Source organism: Fulmarus glacialis, unplaced genomic scaffold (assembly GCF_000690835.1).
Source record: "Fulmarus glacialis isolate BGI_N327 unplaced genomic scaffold, ASM69083v1 scaffold2207, whole genome shotgun sequence".
NCBI lineage: Eukaryota > Metazoa > Chordata > Aves > Procellariiformes > Procellariidae > Fulmarus > Fulmarus glacialis.
In genome coordinates, this window is record NW_009224876.1 from 27993 (window position 1) to 48432 (window position 20440).

At 41.0% G+C, this 20440-nt stretch overlaps 1 protein-coding gene across 1 annotated transcript in view; it reads right to left on the reverse strand.

Moving 5' to 3' along the window:
• Positions 1 to 20440, reverse strand: part of LRRFIP1 (leucine rich repeat (in FLII) interacting protein 1) — a gene marked incomplete at its 3' end in the record, with an annotated part of 68579 nt that overhangs the window by 27444 nt on the left and 20695 nt on the right. The window contains exons 7-13 of the mRNA XM_009582279.1: positions 20061 to 20111; positions 16436 to 16468; positions 15307 to 15354; positions 12150 to 12206; positions 7608 to 7688; positions 5253 to 5318; positions 1568 to 1645 (exon numbers count right to left, since the gene is read on the reverse strand). Coding sequence (XP_009580574.1) covers positions 1568 to 1645; positions 5253 to 5318; positions 7608 to 7688; positions 12150 to 12206; positions 15307 to 15354; positions 16436 to 16468; positions 20061 to 20111 — 414 coding nt within the window. The remainder of the gene's footprint in view (positions 1 to 1567; positions 1646 to 5252; positions 5319 to 7607; positions 7689 to 12149; positions 12207 to 15306; positions 15355 to 16435; positions 16469 to 20060; positions 20112 to 20440) is intronic.

Sequence of the window (20440 nt, forward strand, 5' to 3'; positions counted from 1 at the left end):
ATCCCCTATACTTCCCAGGAGGGGCAAGCTGCATTTTGTGATTACCATAAGCAACTTGCACCAATGACTCAGACTGCATACAAAAAACACATAATGGAAACCAACATCAATGTATGGGTACCCAATTCTTACACTTAAAGAACTTCAATGGAATCCCTGATTATTCTGATTATTTTTTGCTTTGGGGATAACTGAAATTCAGTTTGCAAAGCTATTTGAGAAGTATTACTAATGGAAGATATATACTGCAAGAACTCATAGCTCAGGGACTCAGATTCAAGAACTAATTAAAATACAATTTATTTATAGCTCACTGGCTGCCATGCATTATCTGATGAAAATCCTTTTTTAAAAAAAAAAAAATCAGTTTAAAAAGTGGATGTATCCTTGTCTTTAAGAAACACTAATACTTCAGAGCACATAGGTGTATTCTATCAGTTCAATTTTCTTTTGCTCCAGCCAGTTTATTCAGCTCTTTCTCACTTCGAAGGAGAGGGCTCGCTTGATGACCAAAAGGCTCGCCTATTCCCTGCCTGAGGACAAGAAGTAACCCTGCCTGGAGAGTTCAGAAGCGTTTCACCACCAGGATGCACATTTCTAACTATGGGAGAAAACACCCATAGCGCACAGGTTTTCAACCGCAGGCTACGTTTGAAGGGGGAACCAGCATGATGGGGGACATCAGATAGAAAGCAATTCCTCACTGCAGACTGCGTGTGTTTACTGAAGAGGAACGCTCCAAACATTCATGTTACAGCTTACCATGTCACATGCTGTAGTAGCTTCTTTGACTCTCCAGATACTCCTTTTTAATTAGTCCTTAAGGCAACATTTACAGCATCTAAGTTTCAGCTACTCAGCAAAGCAACAAAGGCAATAGGATGTTATGACTAGAGAAGCACGTTGTGTGTGTTAATTTACAGTATCACCCTCCTCATCACTTCGTATCTTGGGGGTGTGGTAGGGGTTGGACAAGCCTTTAGCATTTCAGCCTTGCTCAGCCATGACTCCTCCGGAATTCAAGACGGTTATACACGCTGGGTACGTGTAATCCTTCTAGCACTTCACCGTGCTAAAGACTCTGCAGTGCCTGGTAATCTACAGTCCAACAAGTGTGTTCAAATCCAATCTCTGGATAGCCCTGCAGCCTTGCAGCAACACACCACCAGAATACTGCTGAATAGAGAGAAACTAAACCACTTGAACGCTGCAGCAAGATTTAGGGTCTCTTGATTTTAACAACCAAAGGAGAGGTGGCACTAGCATCAATAACCCTGTCTTTTTCGCAATACACTGCTGATGTGCTTTATGCCCAACTTCGAAAAAATTCAGCATTGTCACGAGTCCAAAGGGTACTTCTATTGTAAAAACATGTGCATCTGCATAGAAATTACTTCGGTTTTGTAATTTCTCATCCAGTTCACCCCTTCTTTGTCTTAAGCACTGCCCAGAAGGTCCAATTAATACCAGAAGAAACTGTCTCACGAGGGACCTCTTTGTACAAGAGACACCTTGAAGAACAGAAGAATTAAACCGTTTAGGGACAAAGAAAAATAGAGGAGCTCACCACTGGACTGGCCCGAGCAGAGCTGGCTCTTGAGGATGCCCGAGATCCTGAACCAAGGTAGCAGCTATACTCGGAAGGCTGACGCAGGTAAACCAGAATAGCAAGCAGAGAAAAGAGAAAAGCATTAGAATTGGGAAGGAAAGTGAGAAAGGATTTAGAGAATTACATCTGAAGTTAGTTACAAAAATGGTTACATGCAGCTGGACAAAGGAACAGCAGTGAAAGTCAGAGAACAGACACCTCAACTGTTCATTTAAAAATTAAGGCAAGCAGTAATTCCAGTTGACAGACCAGAGTTTTGATCCAATTCTTAGAATGACAGAATACTAATGATTTATTTATATATCTTAAGATACCAGTCACAAGTAAACAACTCTCAGTCTCTATACAAAATGCTCAATCCTACTACTCTTTAAGAGCTCCGAGGTTCTCTGGTGAGCCTTCTTCCCATGTTTCCAACACCGTGCACATATAGAATGAATCCGTGCTCCACAGGCCAAAGCAAGAAACATCCATCTACACGGTGATTAAAGTAAAAACTGAGACAATCTCAGAGATTGAGTATCTCTCCTGCTTTTCCAGCACCTGCAGTCCTCATCTCCTGCCAAAGAAAGTATTTTAGTCCTTCTTAAAAGCAAACATCTAAGCAGTGATGCAGAACAGACAGGGCTGACTTGTTGCTGACAAGGACAAAGAATGTGCCTATACTGTTTTATTTCCAGAGGTTATAATGCAGTGGAAGTAGAGAAGGGAAATGAAAGTTTAGAGCGTCAGGGAAACAGAACCAAAACTTATTCTGGAAATGCATTTTAGAATTATTCCCTGTACTTTCAGATTTCAGAGTAGCAGCTTCACACTCAATCTCGTATTTAGATGAACTTTATAAGCATACACAAAAGGGAGATTTTGATACATTTGGAACGGAGAGGAATTAAAGAAGTTTGAGGTTTACTGGACATGATGTTTTTCCTATTGCCACCACCTCAAGGCAATTGTGAATGTAGCCTTTGTGAAGAGGCATGGCAGTCCCGGAACCGGAACCAGCGTGAGGAACTGCTCTTCTCAGCAGCTCAGACTATACTGCTAACGACCTTTATGAGTTTACTGATAGGCGCTTAAGACTATTTCTCAGATACAAAAACACTAAAGTCTAAAGAATTATCCTGCTTTTCAGATGCATGTACTCTGTCTTTTTTTTAAGGTTTCTTCTATTAAGTTACCTGGCCACTACAGGAATCCCCTGGACTCCTCAGCTACAGGGACAAGCCAGGTCTCCACCAAGCTACTGGAGGACTGTTTCAGCATCATTAGTCACGCTAACAAAGCGGCACAGTAATAAATGAAAATTAAGCTTACTAATAATGTAAGTACTAATAAATGACAAGAGAGTAAGCTGGGAATAACCCCAGCTACAGTACAACCCTAAGCTTAGTTACTAACCGCAAAGCATTACGTTCCAAGGCGCACAGCCCTTAGCAAGCCCCTGAAGCAGGGCAGAACGTGACTAAGCCATGTCCTCTGATGTCTTACGTGAAGTGACGCTGGCTTCACGCACCTGAACTACTGAGCTTCATTTCCGAGATGAGAATATGCAAAATTTAGAACCGTGTCGCACACAGTTTACAACTATTTTCAATCACAGCCACTTCAATTCCTAAATTAAAACCAAAAAGCACTGAAGTAATTTTTTTTTTTTTTTTTCTTATTAACTAGTTCTAGCACAGAAGCCTTGCGCCATCACTGGTGTTTTATGTTTAACATAAGCAGGACGTAGAATAAACTTGAGACATATGACAGGGAAAAAGTATAAACTACTGGTGAGTCCCATATTAATGCTTTACGGGACCTATTCATTCCGTAGGTGCTCTCTGTGTATTGCAGGGCAGAATACAAAAGCAAGTGCCACTTGTGCAGCCGAGACCAAGTAAGGCCAGTTTCAGGCTCGCCCCCTGCATTCACTTGTCATCTCATCATCCAAAAACATTCTTTGGGGACACCTACCCAAATGGCACACCCTCTGCACGTTAAAAGCGCTATGAGGTTCAGAGACATTAAAATAACCACAGATAAGTCAGTAATTGTGACAAGGCCATTCCCTTCGAGGCAAAAACCTCATACTTAACTCTCTCATTACTACAGGCAATCGTGCAACAGAAGCTGGAAAGGCTGGGTTATACACCAGCTTCCAAACACCTGTGGCACAGCGTGGGATGGGAGGGAGGAAGGGGAACAGGCACCAGCATTTTATTCAGTGTTCCCTGCTCAACCCATTAACAGTGGCTGAAAGGCTTGTAAACCGCGTTTGGGCTCGGAGCCCACTGTAAATGATTTCTCCCAGGAGCAGAAGTGTATCATCTGGACCTTTGAGAGACTTTTCTCAAACAAAGGAAGACGTCCTGTATAAAGGGCTACAACCAGCTCAGCCTCCGTGGCAAATTCACTGAATTGCCGGCTGCCACAACAGTCCAAACGGGTAAGTACCGATGGATTTTCCAAGGCAGCCAAAGGAAAACAAGGCACAAATGTGAAACAAAGTAATCTGAAGCTTAACACCTCAGCAGCAAGATGCACAGCCCAAGTAGTCAAATCAGTGTGATTGCAAGAGGACGGCACAGCGCTTTAGAGACTAAAAAGTGCTTAGTAAGCATCGTTGAAAGTCTGTGTCCTTCTCCAAGCTAATAAAATTGTAACTTTTAACATTAAATTAACATCAATGCTTTGTCTTGAGGATTTTTTCTGTTCAGGTTTTTGGTGGTGGGTTTTTTTGGTTTGATGGCGGTTTTTTTTGGTTGGTGGTTTGTTTTTTTTTTTTGGTTGGTTGGGGTTTTTTTTGATAATCAGCCGAAGGAGTTCAGAGGCAGAATAAGCACTGGGTCCACAGAGCAGAATTTACAAATCAAAAGATGACTGGTTTATTTTTTCCAGGCAGATACTACAGCAGCAGATGTACTGCCTGGCCCAAACACCCACCATGACATGGAAGCCCCGTCTAAGAAGAGGTGAATCTGCCTTCCAATCTGTAAACCAAGTCCTGCAGCCTCTTTTTTTTGAAAGGAAACAATTTATATTGTCATTCCTCATATTGTCTCTCCCCGTATATGACAGAGCCCTCCACTCACAGAAGCATGTATTTCAAAAGCGTTGTCACAAGTTGCCTGAGACACCACGACAGAATATAAATCCAAGGAACAAAACCAAGCAAGCCATACATTCACGACAACCCTTTACTTCATGCTAGCAGGTAAGTGCTAATGGGGAAGTGATTTTCTTTATTTCTTTAAAAAATCCTGTTTTATTATTAGTTTTCAAAAGAAGAATTAAGTCTCAGTGAGGGAAGGGACTTTATGCACCGTCTTTCCAAGGTGTTTTATCTGCAAACCAAGCGCGAGGCAGAGCCGAACTCCCCTCGCCGCAGGGGAGGCAGGTGCCTTGCGCCGGGCGCTGTCGGTGCTAGCCAGGGCCGGTCTGCGCGAGGCCAGGCGTTACAACAGCAGATAAATCACTGCTTGTTATTTCATGGAAGCTCACAGAAACGGTGCTCGTGCTTTTGCCTACAGCAGCAGGCTACGAATCTCACACAGTCCATCTTAAAGTGTTCCTCAGCCCAGAAAAGGCTGAGTTCTGGTACACACAGGTTATTGGAGGACAGAGACAAGACAACAGGGAAGTGCAGAAAACATCTTACAGCACGAGAACTAGAGGCACTATACCGACGACTCCCACTGTAAACGCTCTCGTCATACACAGACGCCTACAATTAAAAGACAGAGTCAGAACAGGACTGGCAGACCTAGTTTCCGATTTCAGCCTGGAGCATTACAAATTCACAAGGTGCAGTGCAAAGGACGTAGGGGAATGAGCAGTATGTGCAAGGACAGGGACGACATCTGTACGCAACCACAAGCAACATGCAAGTGAAGATCTAACACAACCTGAGGTCAGTGAGCTGGGAAACGCCATAAGGCACGTGCAAAATCTGACATCCACCCCCCAGTCCATCACACAGTCATGCATTTCTAACCGTTCTCCCAATCATCAATTCAACAGTTTACTTGTTGCCTTCCAACAAAACGGCCACATCAATTCTTTAAGTTGTTCAAATCTGTTTAACTTTCATTTCTGGTGCTGGCAAAATATAGGGGGACCCCCCTGCCCCCACTTAACGCCTGATGAATTTCACTTACTAGCCAGTTTACCAAATTAATAAAAAAGAAGGAAGATGCATATTCTAAGACTCTGGCTCCAGTTTAGCATTTAAATGTCTGGCTCAGGAAACACAGGAAACTCGACCTTCAAGCGTTGAGAATAAAATGTGAGAGAAGCTCATTTTAAAAGGTTAAACAAGAAGAGTGGAAATTGGCTACAAAAATTTTTTAATCAGAGTTTAGTTAGCTGTTACACAACCAGAAAGAATTGATGTTGCCTCTCTCTGGCCTGCTCCTGCACGTTGTAGCTAATATACCAAACCGAAGACAACCGTCTCCATCCAGAGAGAAGCCTGTGGCAGCATCACAACCCCACAAGCAGTGGTTGCACAGTTCCAACGGGAATAAAAGGAAGGACCAGCAAATCCAGGTCTGTACAAACAGCATTGCACACGTGCATTCAGATGGATCAGACACCAGAGTGTGAAATAAATGGACCCAACAGGAACTACAGAGGTAAGAGACAACATATGCATGGCTGAAGGTGAGTGGCTTCGGAATTTGTGCTTAGAGCATTAGTACAACAAACCCTGTAACTTCTGGCTGGCAGGGCATCGCTGTACAGCAAGGAGGGCTGAGGAAGACAAGCACAAAACTTTTTTGCGTAGAAAATGAAACAAAAAAAGGCGCCTACAGCAGAATTAACCTTCTTGATAAGAGATTAGGATTATTGAACTACAACAGAAGGAAACCCAGTATAGAGAATATTAGTCATCTGCGCCATAAAAGCATTAGATCTCAACTCCCAAAGACTAAGAGTAACAAGCAGACATGTGCATTTCCTACAGGAAGGGAGGACACGACAGTATGCAAAAGCAAAACAGCATAATTTAATTTTAGGTTGTTAAGTTGTTATTGTCTCACACACATTTGTGTATAGCAGCCAGAAAGGGTGTTTCTCCTCACTTCAACCAAAGCCAGAAAAAGAGCTACATACAAAGATAGAAGTGTTTTAACATATACATTTTAAGTGTTTCACACAGCTGTAAGATCACCTCTTGTGTATTTTATGATTAAGCAAAAATGCAGAGAAAACCCAAATAATTCAGGACAAAATTATGAGTACTTAAGTCGGAGCACCATAAAACAAATGACTTCGCTGTTAGTAACCATCATTCACAAGATGCAGCAATTAAGTTGAGAGAGCACATACTGTATCCGGCATAATTAGGTGCAAGAGATACTCCAGCAGTGGTCCCCAGCCCACAGCTTACAGACAACGTGCTGCTGCCAGTCACCCCGCTCATATGCAGCGTCCCCATCGCCGGCCACCACAGAGCACCAGGCGATGTCCTCGTGCTGCTGCCCACCGGGCAGGACAGGCTGCGGACCACTGCTCAAGCACTGCTCAGCCGGACTGGCTGAGCTCTGTCCACAAGCAGAGGACAATCCAACCTCTCGGGTCATTTTGAAGCTTCAGCTATTTTCTTCTAGCAGGCTGTGAATTACTTGCTTGTAATTCCATTTTATGCAGACTGGATTGTCTTAAGCTTGCTAGACTGACACAGTCAGCAGAGTTGCCTCAAATAGAATAGAGAACTTCAGTTAATTAAGATCTCCCTTATTTTTCCAGACCAACTGAGGCCAAAAGCAAACAAAGTAACTGTAGGAAAGGGAGGAGCAGCAAAGGAAAACTAATTGTGCTCGTTTTAAAACGGCTTTCCATTACTCACTCCAATCTTAAAAGTTCTGTTTTGGTTTTGTTTAAGTTTTACTAAAAAGAGCTACAGAGACTCTTGACAATTGGTCCAAATTCATTCCTAAGTACAAGAGGTTGCATTATCCCAATGAATTCAGAACAAGTCCGGGCCAGGTAAAGCCAGAGGGCAACAGACCCAGTTTCCATTTTGGGAAGAAGGTTGAGATGTGGAAGCATAGCCGCTGTTGTGAAGACCCAGATCAGAGTAGTAGGAAGCCTGCATTAATAACAAACAAAAAAACCCCTTGATAACTCAGCTTCGTGACATGAAGGACTTTCTAAATTCCTTTAAATGGGAAGCAAAAAGTAAATTAGGTGATTACAAATACTAAGGAGTCAAAGTGGTCACAGATGCAAAAAGAAGAGAGAACTGCATCAAGGAAACTGCATTAAAGATATGAGAATGTGTGAAAATTGTGTGCTCTTTCCATTTGTAAGACAGAAATTTTTAAATAAACAAAAGGCCTTTCCTCTATCCCTACAGCATCTTATGCACAAAATACCCGCTTGGTTTATTTTCCACTGAAAAGGCTTCAAACCCTCACATTTTCTCCTCCCTTCTCATTGCTATGACCCAACGTGACAGTATGCTGCAAGGACATGTTTGTATGGGACTTGGAAGAAGACAGCCTGCACTTCCGAAAGCATGTATGCAGCTCATGCACCTAAGTTTCATCCTAACTCTAGTTAAGGGAAGCTGTATTTATCAATATACTTCCACCTTCTGTAAAACAGAACAGACATCTCTTGTCCAAGATGTTCGAAATGTTAACTTCCAGGCTTGCTATGAACCAACGTGACAGTATGCTGCAAGGACATGGTTTGTATGGGACTTGGAAGAAGACAGCCCGCACTTCCGAAAGCATGTATGCAGCTCATGCACCTAAGTTTCATCCTAACTCTAGTTAAGTGAAGCTGTATTTATCAATATACTTCCAGCTTCTGTAAAACAGAACAGACATCTCTTGTCCAAGATGTTCGAAATGTTAACTTCCAGGCTCAAACTCAGCTGCATCACAGCCTCATACCTAAAAAACCAGGCTCCTGCTTTACAGAATTTATTTCTTTCCATGTGCAGTCCCACCACTGCAAACAACAGAGTGGATTGCCACTGCCCATCAAGCACTGGAAAAACACACTGGTCAGAGAGAAGATCAGCTTCTGAACTCTTGAGGAGTTTATGCCTTACAACCTAAACCCACAAGAGATACAGGAGAAAGTGTCAGGACAACTCTGCTGGGAGACAGAGAGCAAAGCCAGGGACCAAAACCGCCGCTGGGTGTGCCCATCAGGAAAAGTGAGCAGCCCATTGTCCGATATGGCAAGACTGAATGCAAAGAAAACTTTTCCGTAAGAAATGAGACTGTCTAAATTAAACACCTTCTTTTACGCAGCTTCCTACCTAGCATCTAGCCAACCTCGCACTTTTGGTCCACCTATTTGGTCTCCCCAAGAATGGGGAGATCTTAATTCAACTCCAAGTTAAATACCAAAAGTACCAATAGCGACTGACTGACAACTCCAGTGGACTTAAAAAAATCACCCCTACTCTCCAAAATACTACCTTATTTATCTAGTGTGATACACAGCATCTCCATTCATTCCCCCCAGCACCTGTACTGGGGCATAGGATGCCATCTCAGCTTTTCTGCTGTTGTGTGTTATCTTTGAGAATTTCTGCTGCACGAACGCTTCGACACAAAGCCCCATGTAGGGCTTGCCAGGGTGCAGGAAGGCTGACAGCAGTAGAATATTTATAATACTGAGTGGAACTCAGTATTTTGGCTTCCAAAAGCTTTAGGAGCATGCAACAATATATTGTGAACAACTTAAGTTGTTATAAACAGCTGTTTTTAACATGGAGGGATATTTAAGTTTGTAAATCAAGGTCTGTTTTCAATGCAGATTGGAAATCTACATATAAGACATTATGCATCTCACAGAGCCAAAGGAATCAAGAAAAATACAGGCATACTAGGAAGATTTTGTATTTTCCTTACTTTCCGAAAAACGGCAGCCTAAAAGCGCATCTAAGATGTGATAAAATAGTTACCCTGGCGCGCCAGGGACAGATGCAGTCCCGAGCCAAGCGGGCAGGGTATAAAGCCACACAAGGAAGGCGCGCTTAGGAGTGAGCACACGCTGCCGCAGCCAGCGTGCAGGGGTGAGGGAGGAAACGCTACCTCCCCGCATCCCCACCCTCGTGAAATGACTTCTGTGCTTGCTCAGCCTCCTGTAACCAGCCCTGCAACCAGACACAAGTTGCAAAGGTATTTTCAAAGCCTCCTAGGCACTGTTTAGATTCCTTCTTTTCCCATGGGTGCATGCACACCGGCGGGAATGGTTGTTCTGAAAGAGCTCCACACCTCTACCTTCTTCGCTGTACTCCAGAGTCTCCTTTTACCAGCCGTTCTCTAACATCCTGCTTCTCCAGGGGTACAGACAACCAAGATACCCTGCTTTTAGTAGTCAGCAATTACTCAGCTTTCTTACAAGCCCTAGCTAATCCTTGCATCATCAGTATAAACTATGTAGGTGTTAACTCCATTTACAAATGAGGGATTTGTGGCAAATTAAACTTGTTTGTTCTTGACACTGGACTTCTGTCACTGCAGGCATTGTGGATAAGACACCACCCACACGTACATACTGAGGATAAGTCATTGTCCAACCTCAAAAATTTAGATCCCTTTCTGCCTCATTCTTCCTGAATGCCTGTAAAATAAGACTTTCATTGAAAAGAAATGTGAACACACTAAACTGAACTTAAAGAAACGACTTTCATTCCCACCTAGAGAGTTTGTAATTTGCACGTGGACTACCTAGGCACATGGCCTTATTAATTTTTAAGATTCGACCTGTGATATTGCAAGTACAGTGTACAAAGGCTGATCTCCATGCTCCATCAGACATCGCTCCATTATGCGACTTAAAATTGGACACCTATTTTGGAAACAACTATTATCAGCAGACTCATCACTTCCTTGCTGACCCGAAGAATTCTGCCTCTTAGTTTTTCATTGTCACTTTGGCAATCTTCACGGTTAGGTTTGGGGTTTTGGGAGAGAGTATTCCTAAAGGTGAATACCAGCCAGACTGGCATCAAGTGGTTTTGGAGTCTCAGCTATTCTAAGTTACCCCCGAACTCTCATCCTCCTAAATAATGAAGATTCTGAACTACACTTAGTAATAAAAACAGCAAGGAACTAATGACATTGCTATAATTATGCTCTACATACACTAAACCTCCATGCTACGAACCCTAATACCAAAATGATTTTAAATTATTTAAATGGAAACCAACCAACTACTTTTCCCTGGATGACTTTCTTAGATAATTTGCTCTTCCTGCAGTACTTGGAGCTCTGGAGTACGCCATAAACCATAAGAACATCATTTGTCAGAAGCACTACATAATAAAGTTCCTTGAACTTGTCAAGCGGTTCAGCCAACAACAGGACATACTGTTTTCTTAACAGTTTAAGCAACAGTATTTCATTGTCTCTTATCCACATATATAAGCTAAATACATACAACCATATGGAAGCAACAATTCAAAATGGACATAAAATATAAATCGTGAAATGGGACCTTATATAAGCGCCTGGTTAACTTCATGCTTACAAAATAACCCGCTGAAGTCTGACGTTTAGCATGTATTGCTCAAACACTTAGCTAAATGGAGTCTTAAAAGTAGTTTATTTTTCCCCTAAACATAGAGCTTTAGTCTGCATACCACTAAATTTCTTTAGAATGTTTTGACAGCATAAAGATCAACAGGCTCAGAGCTTTTGTCTGCCTTTGTTAAGATAAAGGCAAGGAAAAAAAAACCCAGACAGATTCCCTCCCTGCCCCCCAAAGAGGCTCTGCTCTCTGAGACAATACCTTTAAATAATTTGCACAAACCCCAATATTTAACAAAGGAGGACAATGAATTCCTATAATTGACACAAAACACTTGTGCTGGAACTGAAGGGAACATTGTGACCCACATACACACAATGGAGTTAATAATTAAGCTTTTTTTGACAAGAATATTTCTAGAAATAAAAGTAGATCAATGGTAAGTATCTAAGTAATAACACTTGCACTGGCTGTTCACCTCTGTAGGAGTTTCCAGAAACCCTAGGATACAATTTAGAAAGGAAAAAAAAAGCATTTAGTTAAGCAAACTTCAAATAAACAACATACATTTGGCAAAAGTTCAAAATCCAAAGTCCATTTTACATATGCAAATCTAAAGACATGGACTAAATTCTAGGTGAAGCTTGGGAGTTTCAGTGTTAGAGCACGACGTGAACACGTTGCACAGGTTGGAAAACAATTGTTCTGTTGTCCAGCACATGGAAATCCTTCATGCCAGGTGCCACCAAACTGTTTCTTGTCACAATTTAACTTTTACCCAGTTTTTGTTTACAAGTTAAGCAGTTCTGGCTTCCAAGTTTTACTTGTACCAAATTCAGAGACTTCCCTTCCCACTCATGGCCTAATTTTTTTTTATTTTTTTATTTTTTTTTTAGACAGCTTATTGCTGCACCTCCGCATCTGACAAACTGCAAAACCCACAACGTGTAAGACAGGAAAAACCTGCTTTACCACAGAAAAAGAATTTGCTAATTAGCTTTAATCCCATTAAATAGAGCAATAGATTTTATAGCAATATAAATCATCTACTAACCCTGCTAGATTTTCTACTCTGGGATGATCCATACACGTCTTCCTCATAACCATTGGTCTGTTACGGAAGGAAAGGAAAAAAAGAAAAAAAAAAAAAAAAAAAACAGGAGAGAGAAAAATTGACGCAGACCCAAAAGGGAATTTTTAGCAAAAGTCATCAGTTACGAAAAGCAAAGGCAGAGACAGAACTTTTCAAAGACACAGCAGGAACAGGAAAAACGCAGGATCAGGTCATGATTTCAAACATGAGGACATGAACATTTGTGTGTCTGTCAGTACCTGTATACCAGCCAAAAATGTCAAGGATACTCCTGCCTGCCTTTTTTGACCCCTTTTTCTCTTGTTAAGAAACACGTTTCCCTCTCCTATTATTACTGCACTATAGCACCTGCCTCTTCAAATGCCCTGTGAAGGGAACACAGGACAAAAAGGGGATGCTAGAGATGAAAGACTACAATAAAAGAAATTTACGTGTAGTTACTTATACCTCTGGCAGCTAAGCAATTAAAAAGCAGCAAATTGTAGCAAAAAAATTCTAAGTTTATATTCGAGAAATTCAGTTTAGTAAACGTGCAATGCTGTATGAAATCTCTTCTTTTTAGCTTTCCCTGATTATATCAAACTTAAACCCAGGCAGTGACCATCTGCCACATCCCAGTATTTTGTGTGGCAGTCCAAAGACTCGATTCAACTGTCCTCCATCACGCTCAATAGCCTGCCTTGTTGTCATTAAGATGTTTTCTCTCACAAGAGAAAAAACAAACAGGCTCAGAACAAGCATTTCACAAGCAGGGCAAGATGCTTCAAATCCCTACAGCAGCAGGGCCAGGAATAACGTAAAACGATCACTATGATGCAGTTTTTAGTCTGGAAACATGATGTTGAAGAAAAGAGGATAGACCCAAAAGTCACCTCAATCAAAACCATTAAAAGCTCAGATTTCTCAAGCAATTCACTATTCTGGCATGACTTCACAATGAGGCCTGGTTTAACATCAAAAATGAGGAAGCAATCTGTGTATTTGAGGTGGGTTTTTTAGTGGAAATTTAATTAGAATTTCTATTTAAATTAAGTTTTGAAGTCCAAGCTTTAATGCATTCCCAAAATGAAAATCCACTAAACCCAATCTGACTCAATTTCCAAGCAAAATATTTATCACATACTATACAGTGGCTTCCATGAAAATTAAACAAATTAGCTTAGAAACCAGTTTAGACCCAAGCTGGTAAAGCAATTTCTGGGAAAAGCTTCGATTCTCTACTGAAATGCAATATTATCACCACAAACAGAAGGCCAACATCCAGTTTCTTTTTTCAAGAAGAATTGAATTTGACATACTGCTATAGTCTTCTCACACAGCTTGGCTTCTTTCCAGTTTTTGCTAGTTTTTTTTCAGGCTCCTTGAATTTCTAATACCTTCCTGAAGAATGGTTAAAATGAATCTTCAGCAACTGAAGCCAACACTCCAGCTGCAGCCTCAACAGCGCTGTGCAGACCCATTACCTCCGCTGCCCCTTTCATTACTACACTGAGGAATGAAGTTTGCCTTTTTTCAGCAATGTAATTTGACTAAATGTAACCTCAGATCATTATTGGAACCATTCCTATGCAGAATTCCTTACTTTGTAATAGTATATTTCGTTTTTCCCAAATGTGGTATTCCTCATTTATTTTTACTATTATTCAGTTTTGACAAGTTGTCTCCTATTCATCATCAGTATTTTTATTCTAACCTTGCATGAAACTGCCTTCACTCCCTGTACTGAGACAGCTAGGCAATACAGACCCCTGTAGAACTGTTTTCCCCTTTAAAAACAGATGATGCTGTCATAGATGGGAATAGATCAGATGAGCTGTCTTGTTTTCTAACAGAGCTATTTTTCAACTAACTGCGCATTTCTTTTACAAGAACTAGATCTTGCCCAAGGTTTCACTTTATGTCATGTAAAAACATGCCAAGAGCCTTATAGTCAAATTACAGTCACATCTAAAGCTTTTCCTTTATGCCCTTAAATAATTACTCTGCTTAGGGAAATTAAGTTGAATTGACATGATTCATTTTCCACAAATCCAGGTTAACTGTTTATCCCTTTATATTCAAAGCATTTCTAAACATATTTAATTTGCCCTGTATCTTTCAGACTTCCAACTGAAGGCCTATACCTCAGGTCATTCCCCTTGTCGCTATGACCCATCCTCTCCAGAGACTTCTCCAGCACATATTTCTGAAGGCAAATGCTCCTGAAGAGCAGGGTCAGTTTTATCAGACCTTGCTGACCTTTGTTCTATGCTACGTTAACATGCTAAGCATCCGATCATAAACTTCATGAAAACTCCAACAAATACTGGGGAGGCTGAAATATTCATGTTTTACATGTTCTCCCTTCGTAACTATGCAATTGACCCTATTCTTTTCTGTGTTTTCCTCTTGCTTTTAACTGCCTCATTGTCATTATGTCCCTTTATACTTGTAACACTTTTTACCTTAGACTGTGGCTAATGCGGCTCCTTCAGGCTTCTTTCTCAATCCCACCTCCAACTTCTACTTCTCAGAAAATTCTCTACCAATTGCCAATATACTGAAGAACCCCAACCCAGCCTGACAACCTCTTTCTGCGATGAGCAGCCTTCCCTTCGCGGCAGCTGTACACTGCTGTGCCCGCTCTTGTGTACTCTTTCACTCCCTGGAATTGCTCCCCGTGAGATTCAGCTAAAATCCTGCCTGTGTGAAAGCACGTTATTCTTTACCTTCAATCCAGGTTTGGCTTTGCAGTGCTTTAAGTAATGCCCTATTTGTACAGGTGCTAGTATAGCATCAATACTGTGCAGAACTACCTTTATGAAAAGATGCAGCCTTTACTACATACATATTCTATCAGTATTACCTATTTCTGTATAATGTTAAAGCTCAAGTTAGGTTTCGAGTTTTTCAAGATGCTTTTTATGTACAACACTGATGTGTTTGGATTATACCACGTTTTGCGGATGAAGTGATGCTCAGTATTCTTGCAGACTCAAGAAGTCCTGATAGTTACACCGTATCCTTGACATTAGGCTGGTGTGCTCTTGCAGCCAACATACTTGCACATATTCTCTTGTCCTCTCACAGTGGTTTTGTATGCAAAAACCTCTTTGAGACAGTTACTCAAGATACATACTGCTTTGGAGTACTTCTTCTTTTTGGTCCTCTCATTCTCTAATCCAGCCTGCAGTGAGATTAAGAATGCAGGATGAAAAGATCAATGAGTTTATGCGCACCCATCCATTGCGAGGCATGCGTATCAACATGCAAAAACATCAGTCCGATTTTCCTCCAGCTCTACACCACATGGCTCAGTAAGCACACACACAAAAAATCAAATCTCAAAGTCAAATGACCAGTTATTAAAGAACATTGTTAAAAGTGATGATAGCGCTGTTAAATTTAGTAGCCACAGTTAAAATTATTCACGCTTGCTGGGTTAAGTCAATTAAAAGAGCTACCAGCTGTCTATACTTACTACATCAATACATCCATGCAAAATCCAAATGTGTTTGAACTATTTCTGTATATAGGTCACTCACAAACAGATACATTGCATTCCTAATTTGAAATAGCACAGGGAACGAAGGAGAGCGAAAAAGCTAGAATCTATAAAACTGCTCTCCGCAGTTTGCTTCCTGCAGAAACCTCTATTTCGACACAGTGCTGCCACAAGACAGCACTGAGCTTAAAGTCCCAATCCTCATTTTCCCTTCTGTGCCCTTTCTGATCTTTCAAGAGTCAGCTTTATCTCAATGTGTTCAATGCAAATACTTGCTCTCGTCTTATTACATACAGAGTTTGATTTTATCCTCCAAAGCAAAGGTAACAGCTTGATACACAAGCTGAAGCTTTAGTAGGCAGTGTATTTGTCCTGTCACCTTTGCTAGATCTATTCAGAGTGAGTTTGTGAGAGTTTTATTCCCTTCCAGATTTATGCTGAAATAAAACCAGACATACCTGGTCAAACGATGGACAGACTGTAACAGAGAAAGTCTGTTAGGAGAAACAAAAGCTACTCTGCTCTGTCCTATGGTAACTACTGAACTAGACCTAGCTTAGATCTCTCTAATCATTCAGCACTTTTCATCTGAACTGCGTCAGAGTAGTAGGCGAGGGAAATAGCATCTTTACATCACAGACCACGAACTGCCTCAGGATCATTTTTGATCATCCCTTATCTCAGATCAGCTATCACAATTGACGTTAGTTTCTTCTTCATGATTAGTTTTTAACACACACTGCAACTTGCAGACTATTCTCACCACTGGGTAGGTGCTGGCATATTCCAAATGAGACTGTAAAGGCATGTGAGGGAAGAAAAATCAGAATACAAATGAAAACATTGAAACAAGTTACGGCAATCAAAAGAATTCCCCAAACCAAACCAACAAGCAAACAAACAAACAAAAAAACCAAACCAGGCACAGAGATGTAACTCCCAACTAAAGAACTTTGATAATGCAGGACTTCTTGCACAAAGCCAGAAGTCAGGAACTTTGGAGCAAGCACCAACATCATCACGAGTGATTAATTACACAACAATATTTCACGCTGGATGGTCTCAGATTAGAGACAGCCAGCTGAGAAGTGGGAGAACAAGGACTCTCGCAGTAGAAAAGAGACTGAAAAGAGGCTGGAGTGTCTCAGGATGATGTTACTGAGCTTCCCTAGGAAAAACTGCATGATAAAGAACCAAGCTTGCAGAACATCTGAAACAAGAGAGGCAGGATACTTTGATGGGTTCAGGATGAGCCACAGAACAGCTAAAGATGCCCCTTCATCGCAGCTGAAGGTCTGCCTGCAGGAGGCAGAGATATACTCAAGCATTGTATCAACACACTAGGCCACTGTTTACAGTATAGTCACAGCTGTGGAGCTTAGATCAATTTGCTAGCCTGGTCTAATCAACATTTCAGGTGGTTTTGCAGGCCCTGTTGATGGTTGCTCTGACAGAAGCATCCAGGCCAGCTCCCCAAAAGCTAGCTCAGCAGATCTCTGGTGCCTGCAGTTCAGCCATCCACTTAGAAAATATTCCAGGAGAAAAGCCAGAGTAAAACCCACACAGATTAGTAGGGTGGTAAATTCTCAGGGATAAATACGTTTCTGATACTGGCTCATTTCATTGAAAACTTTCTGTACAGAAAAGCAGCATAGCTTCAAAAAGCAACCCCTAACATCATCAGCCCCTCGGAGTGCAATGAGTCCAAGTGCCAAAGATGCAAGATCAATTTTGAGAAAATGGAAGTCTTGTAGACTAATTACAACGGCATCCTGCAACTATGGAAGGAGCCTTCAAACATCCAAAAAAAGAAGAACATTCAGGATTCTCCGGCTACATTTATAACTCTCTGTGGACACAAGGCAATAGTTTTTGGTGCTTTCTTCGTGCTAGAATAGCTCAGAAGCCAAACTGAACTATAGTCCTCAGAGGTAATTTTTTAGATTGGTCATGGTTGTGGTTTTTTTTTTTTTTTTTTACTTTGTTGTTTTGAAGACACACACAGCAAGAGCCAAACCTTCACAAATAGCCAGAGAGAGATGTGGTCAAACTATTAAAAGAATCTACTATAAACCCACACTAGGAAAATTATCATGTATGTTCTATCAATTCATTGTGAATAAAACAACTAGAAGATGTATAAGGGTAAATTTCAGCTCAGAGTAGCAAACGTTTACTTTCTTCTACAATCCCAGTGACACTTGGATGAGGGAAGGAAGCTCTGTCAAAACTCTTTTCCTGTGCATGCCCAAGTGTCAGCTTGCATAAGAATATTCACCGAATGCTACTTTACGAGGACGGGGGGAAGTCTGTGCAACATCACTAGAAATACCAGGGTGAAAAGTTTCAGCCAGATCCTTCTGTCAGAAAAGGACATTCTTTGCAAAAGTATTAGGTATTTATGGGCCATCCTGTGAACCAGCTAGAGACCATTGCTCACCAGACCAGCAGTGGTTACCGCAGCCTGAAGGCATGCTGGCAGCCCAGAGACGGGCTGCTCCCAGACAAAAGAAAAAAGTCATAAAAGCTTCTTCTCAAGGGATGGTGGGGAAACAGAATGCAAGGCTTCTGCGGTTTAAATATAAAACGCAGGATAGTGCTACAAAAACACATCAAAAGGAATCAGTAATGGATTTCCATGAAGCAAAAGGTGTTTCAAATGAACAGGGCTCCCGCCATAAGTACAGCGCCAGCATACTTGCATCTTGCCATATCAAGGGACACACAGTTATAGCCATGGTTAAACAACCTATTTGTATCGTAATCACCTTCTACATAGAAAGAATTGACATTTCAACTGATCTAGAGATTTTTCCCCTCCAAAAAAAACACTTTCATAAACATGTCCAAATTTAACTTTAAGTAAAATAAACATCGGTTTTCACGTTCAGCTGTGAAGATAAGCTTTTCTTTGTTGAATCTTTGGAGTTTTAAGGCATCTTCTAGCTTAGAAAAGCAATTGAGTAAGTTTGCAATCTTAAAGATTTTAAGAGCATTTCATAAGTAGTAATAAGGATTCCATTAAAAAGGGAACATGGCAACACTTAATTTTAAGTGCATCTTATGCTATCTTACAGTGAATCATTGAGCAGGCTCTGCAATAGTAATTTTTTTTTTTTTTTTTTTTTTTTTAAAATCTTCAAGAACACTTCTAGAGGCTTATGAGGTGTTTCACTCAATCCTGTTCTTTGGGGGATACTTTGTCAGGAAAAAAGGTAGTTCTAGCCTAGATAATTATTAGCAAGTTTTTTAAGGAGAAAAAAAAAAAAAAATTTTATGACATGAAATCTCCAAAGAAGCCAGAAACCAAGGATTACAAATAAAGATCTTGCTATGAATGATACAGGTCTTGCTTGTTCTATAAAAACACAACTGATCATCCAGCTTAACCACATAACTAGCACTATGGATAAGTTAGGAACAACATCAGTAGAAGAAAAAATGATTCTCAAACATAACCATTTTAGGCACAAATGACACTGTAACATAAACTAGTCGCAGCTGATTCAAGTTCAAGACTGCCGAGAGCTTCCTCCACCATGCTGTGACAGCTTGTTTTGGTTTTGTGGTTAGCTGAATGCTTCTCCATAGGTCTCAGAAGCAGTGAGCTCTGATCATCTTCTGAAGACTAACAACACATGCTGAGACAATAGCATTAGCCCTTCACAACTACTAAATTGCTTAAACTGTCTTCACAAGTTACAAGAGCTGATTATGTCTATGCTAGAATGGAGTTAAGATTTATACACGTGTATTATCTGGAAAAATACTATATGGGTATTTTGAGGGAAAAAAACGTTTGAACTTTTCCTACAGATGAGTACTGGTGCGCTACAGCACTCTGTGCCCTCCACAAAACTCAAGTCTGCAGATGAATTTCAAATGTCTCTAAAGCAGTTTTGAGGAGAGTGTTCACCTGCAATTCCAAAGCACTTAAGACTTATTTCCACTGATAATTTGCTTTTGGTTTCCTGAGCTAATAAACATTGATCACGGAGTAAGCTAGCACTTCCTCTTCCCAAATTCTCAGTATCAATAACGAAACAGGAGAGCTTACAAGGTGCATACAAGAAATAGGTGCATATACCAATGTTTTGGCTAAGTACTTCCTGTGACAGTAACAGCAAACAGCATTTACCAGAAAGGTTTCCGAAGAGTCTCATGCTCTGCTGGTGTTCCTGCACAATGCATAAAAATCTGACAATTCCCCTGGTTGAAAGAATTATTGACCTACATGTACTCAAAAAAAAAAACCCATATGCCTTGAACATAGAACACGTCAAGACCTTGGAAGGATGATATTAGAGTACTATAACCAGTCTGGTGGTACAGGGGGACAGCAACATCGGTACACACACATGCACACTTGAATTGTACAATATACCAACCCTCAGGCTTCCACGGCTACCCACTGACATGCGCTCATCTTCATCCGAAGCCTATGAAAGAAAGTATAAAGACAAGAAAACAATGAAAAGAACAAAGTAACAGTGAGGTAAATGCAGATGGCTTTGACGGAACAGAAGAAAAGAAGAGACTTATAAAATAAGCGTCCTGAAAAAAGAATCGCATTAAAACTATAAGCGGAAAGTAAATGAAATCATACCCTGCCCAAGAAACACTGTCAACCATTTTACTACAGGATGAATGAAAAGCTTGCTTGGGTGTTCCCTGTTATAGGCTCTTGGCCCATGCTCTGAATAAACGAACATTAAACACTCCAAGCAGGTTACTTCCCCACCTTCCACCTCCTGCCCCCCCTCCCCCC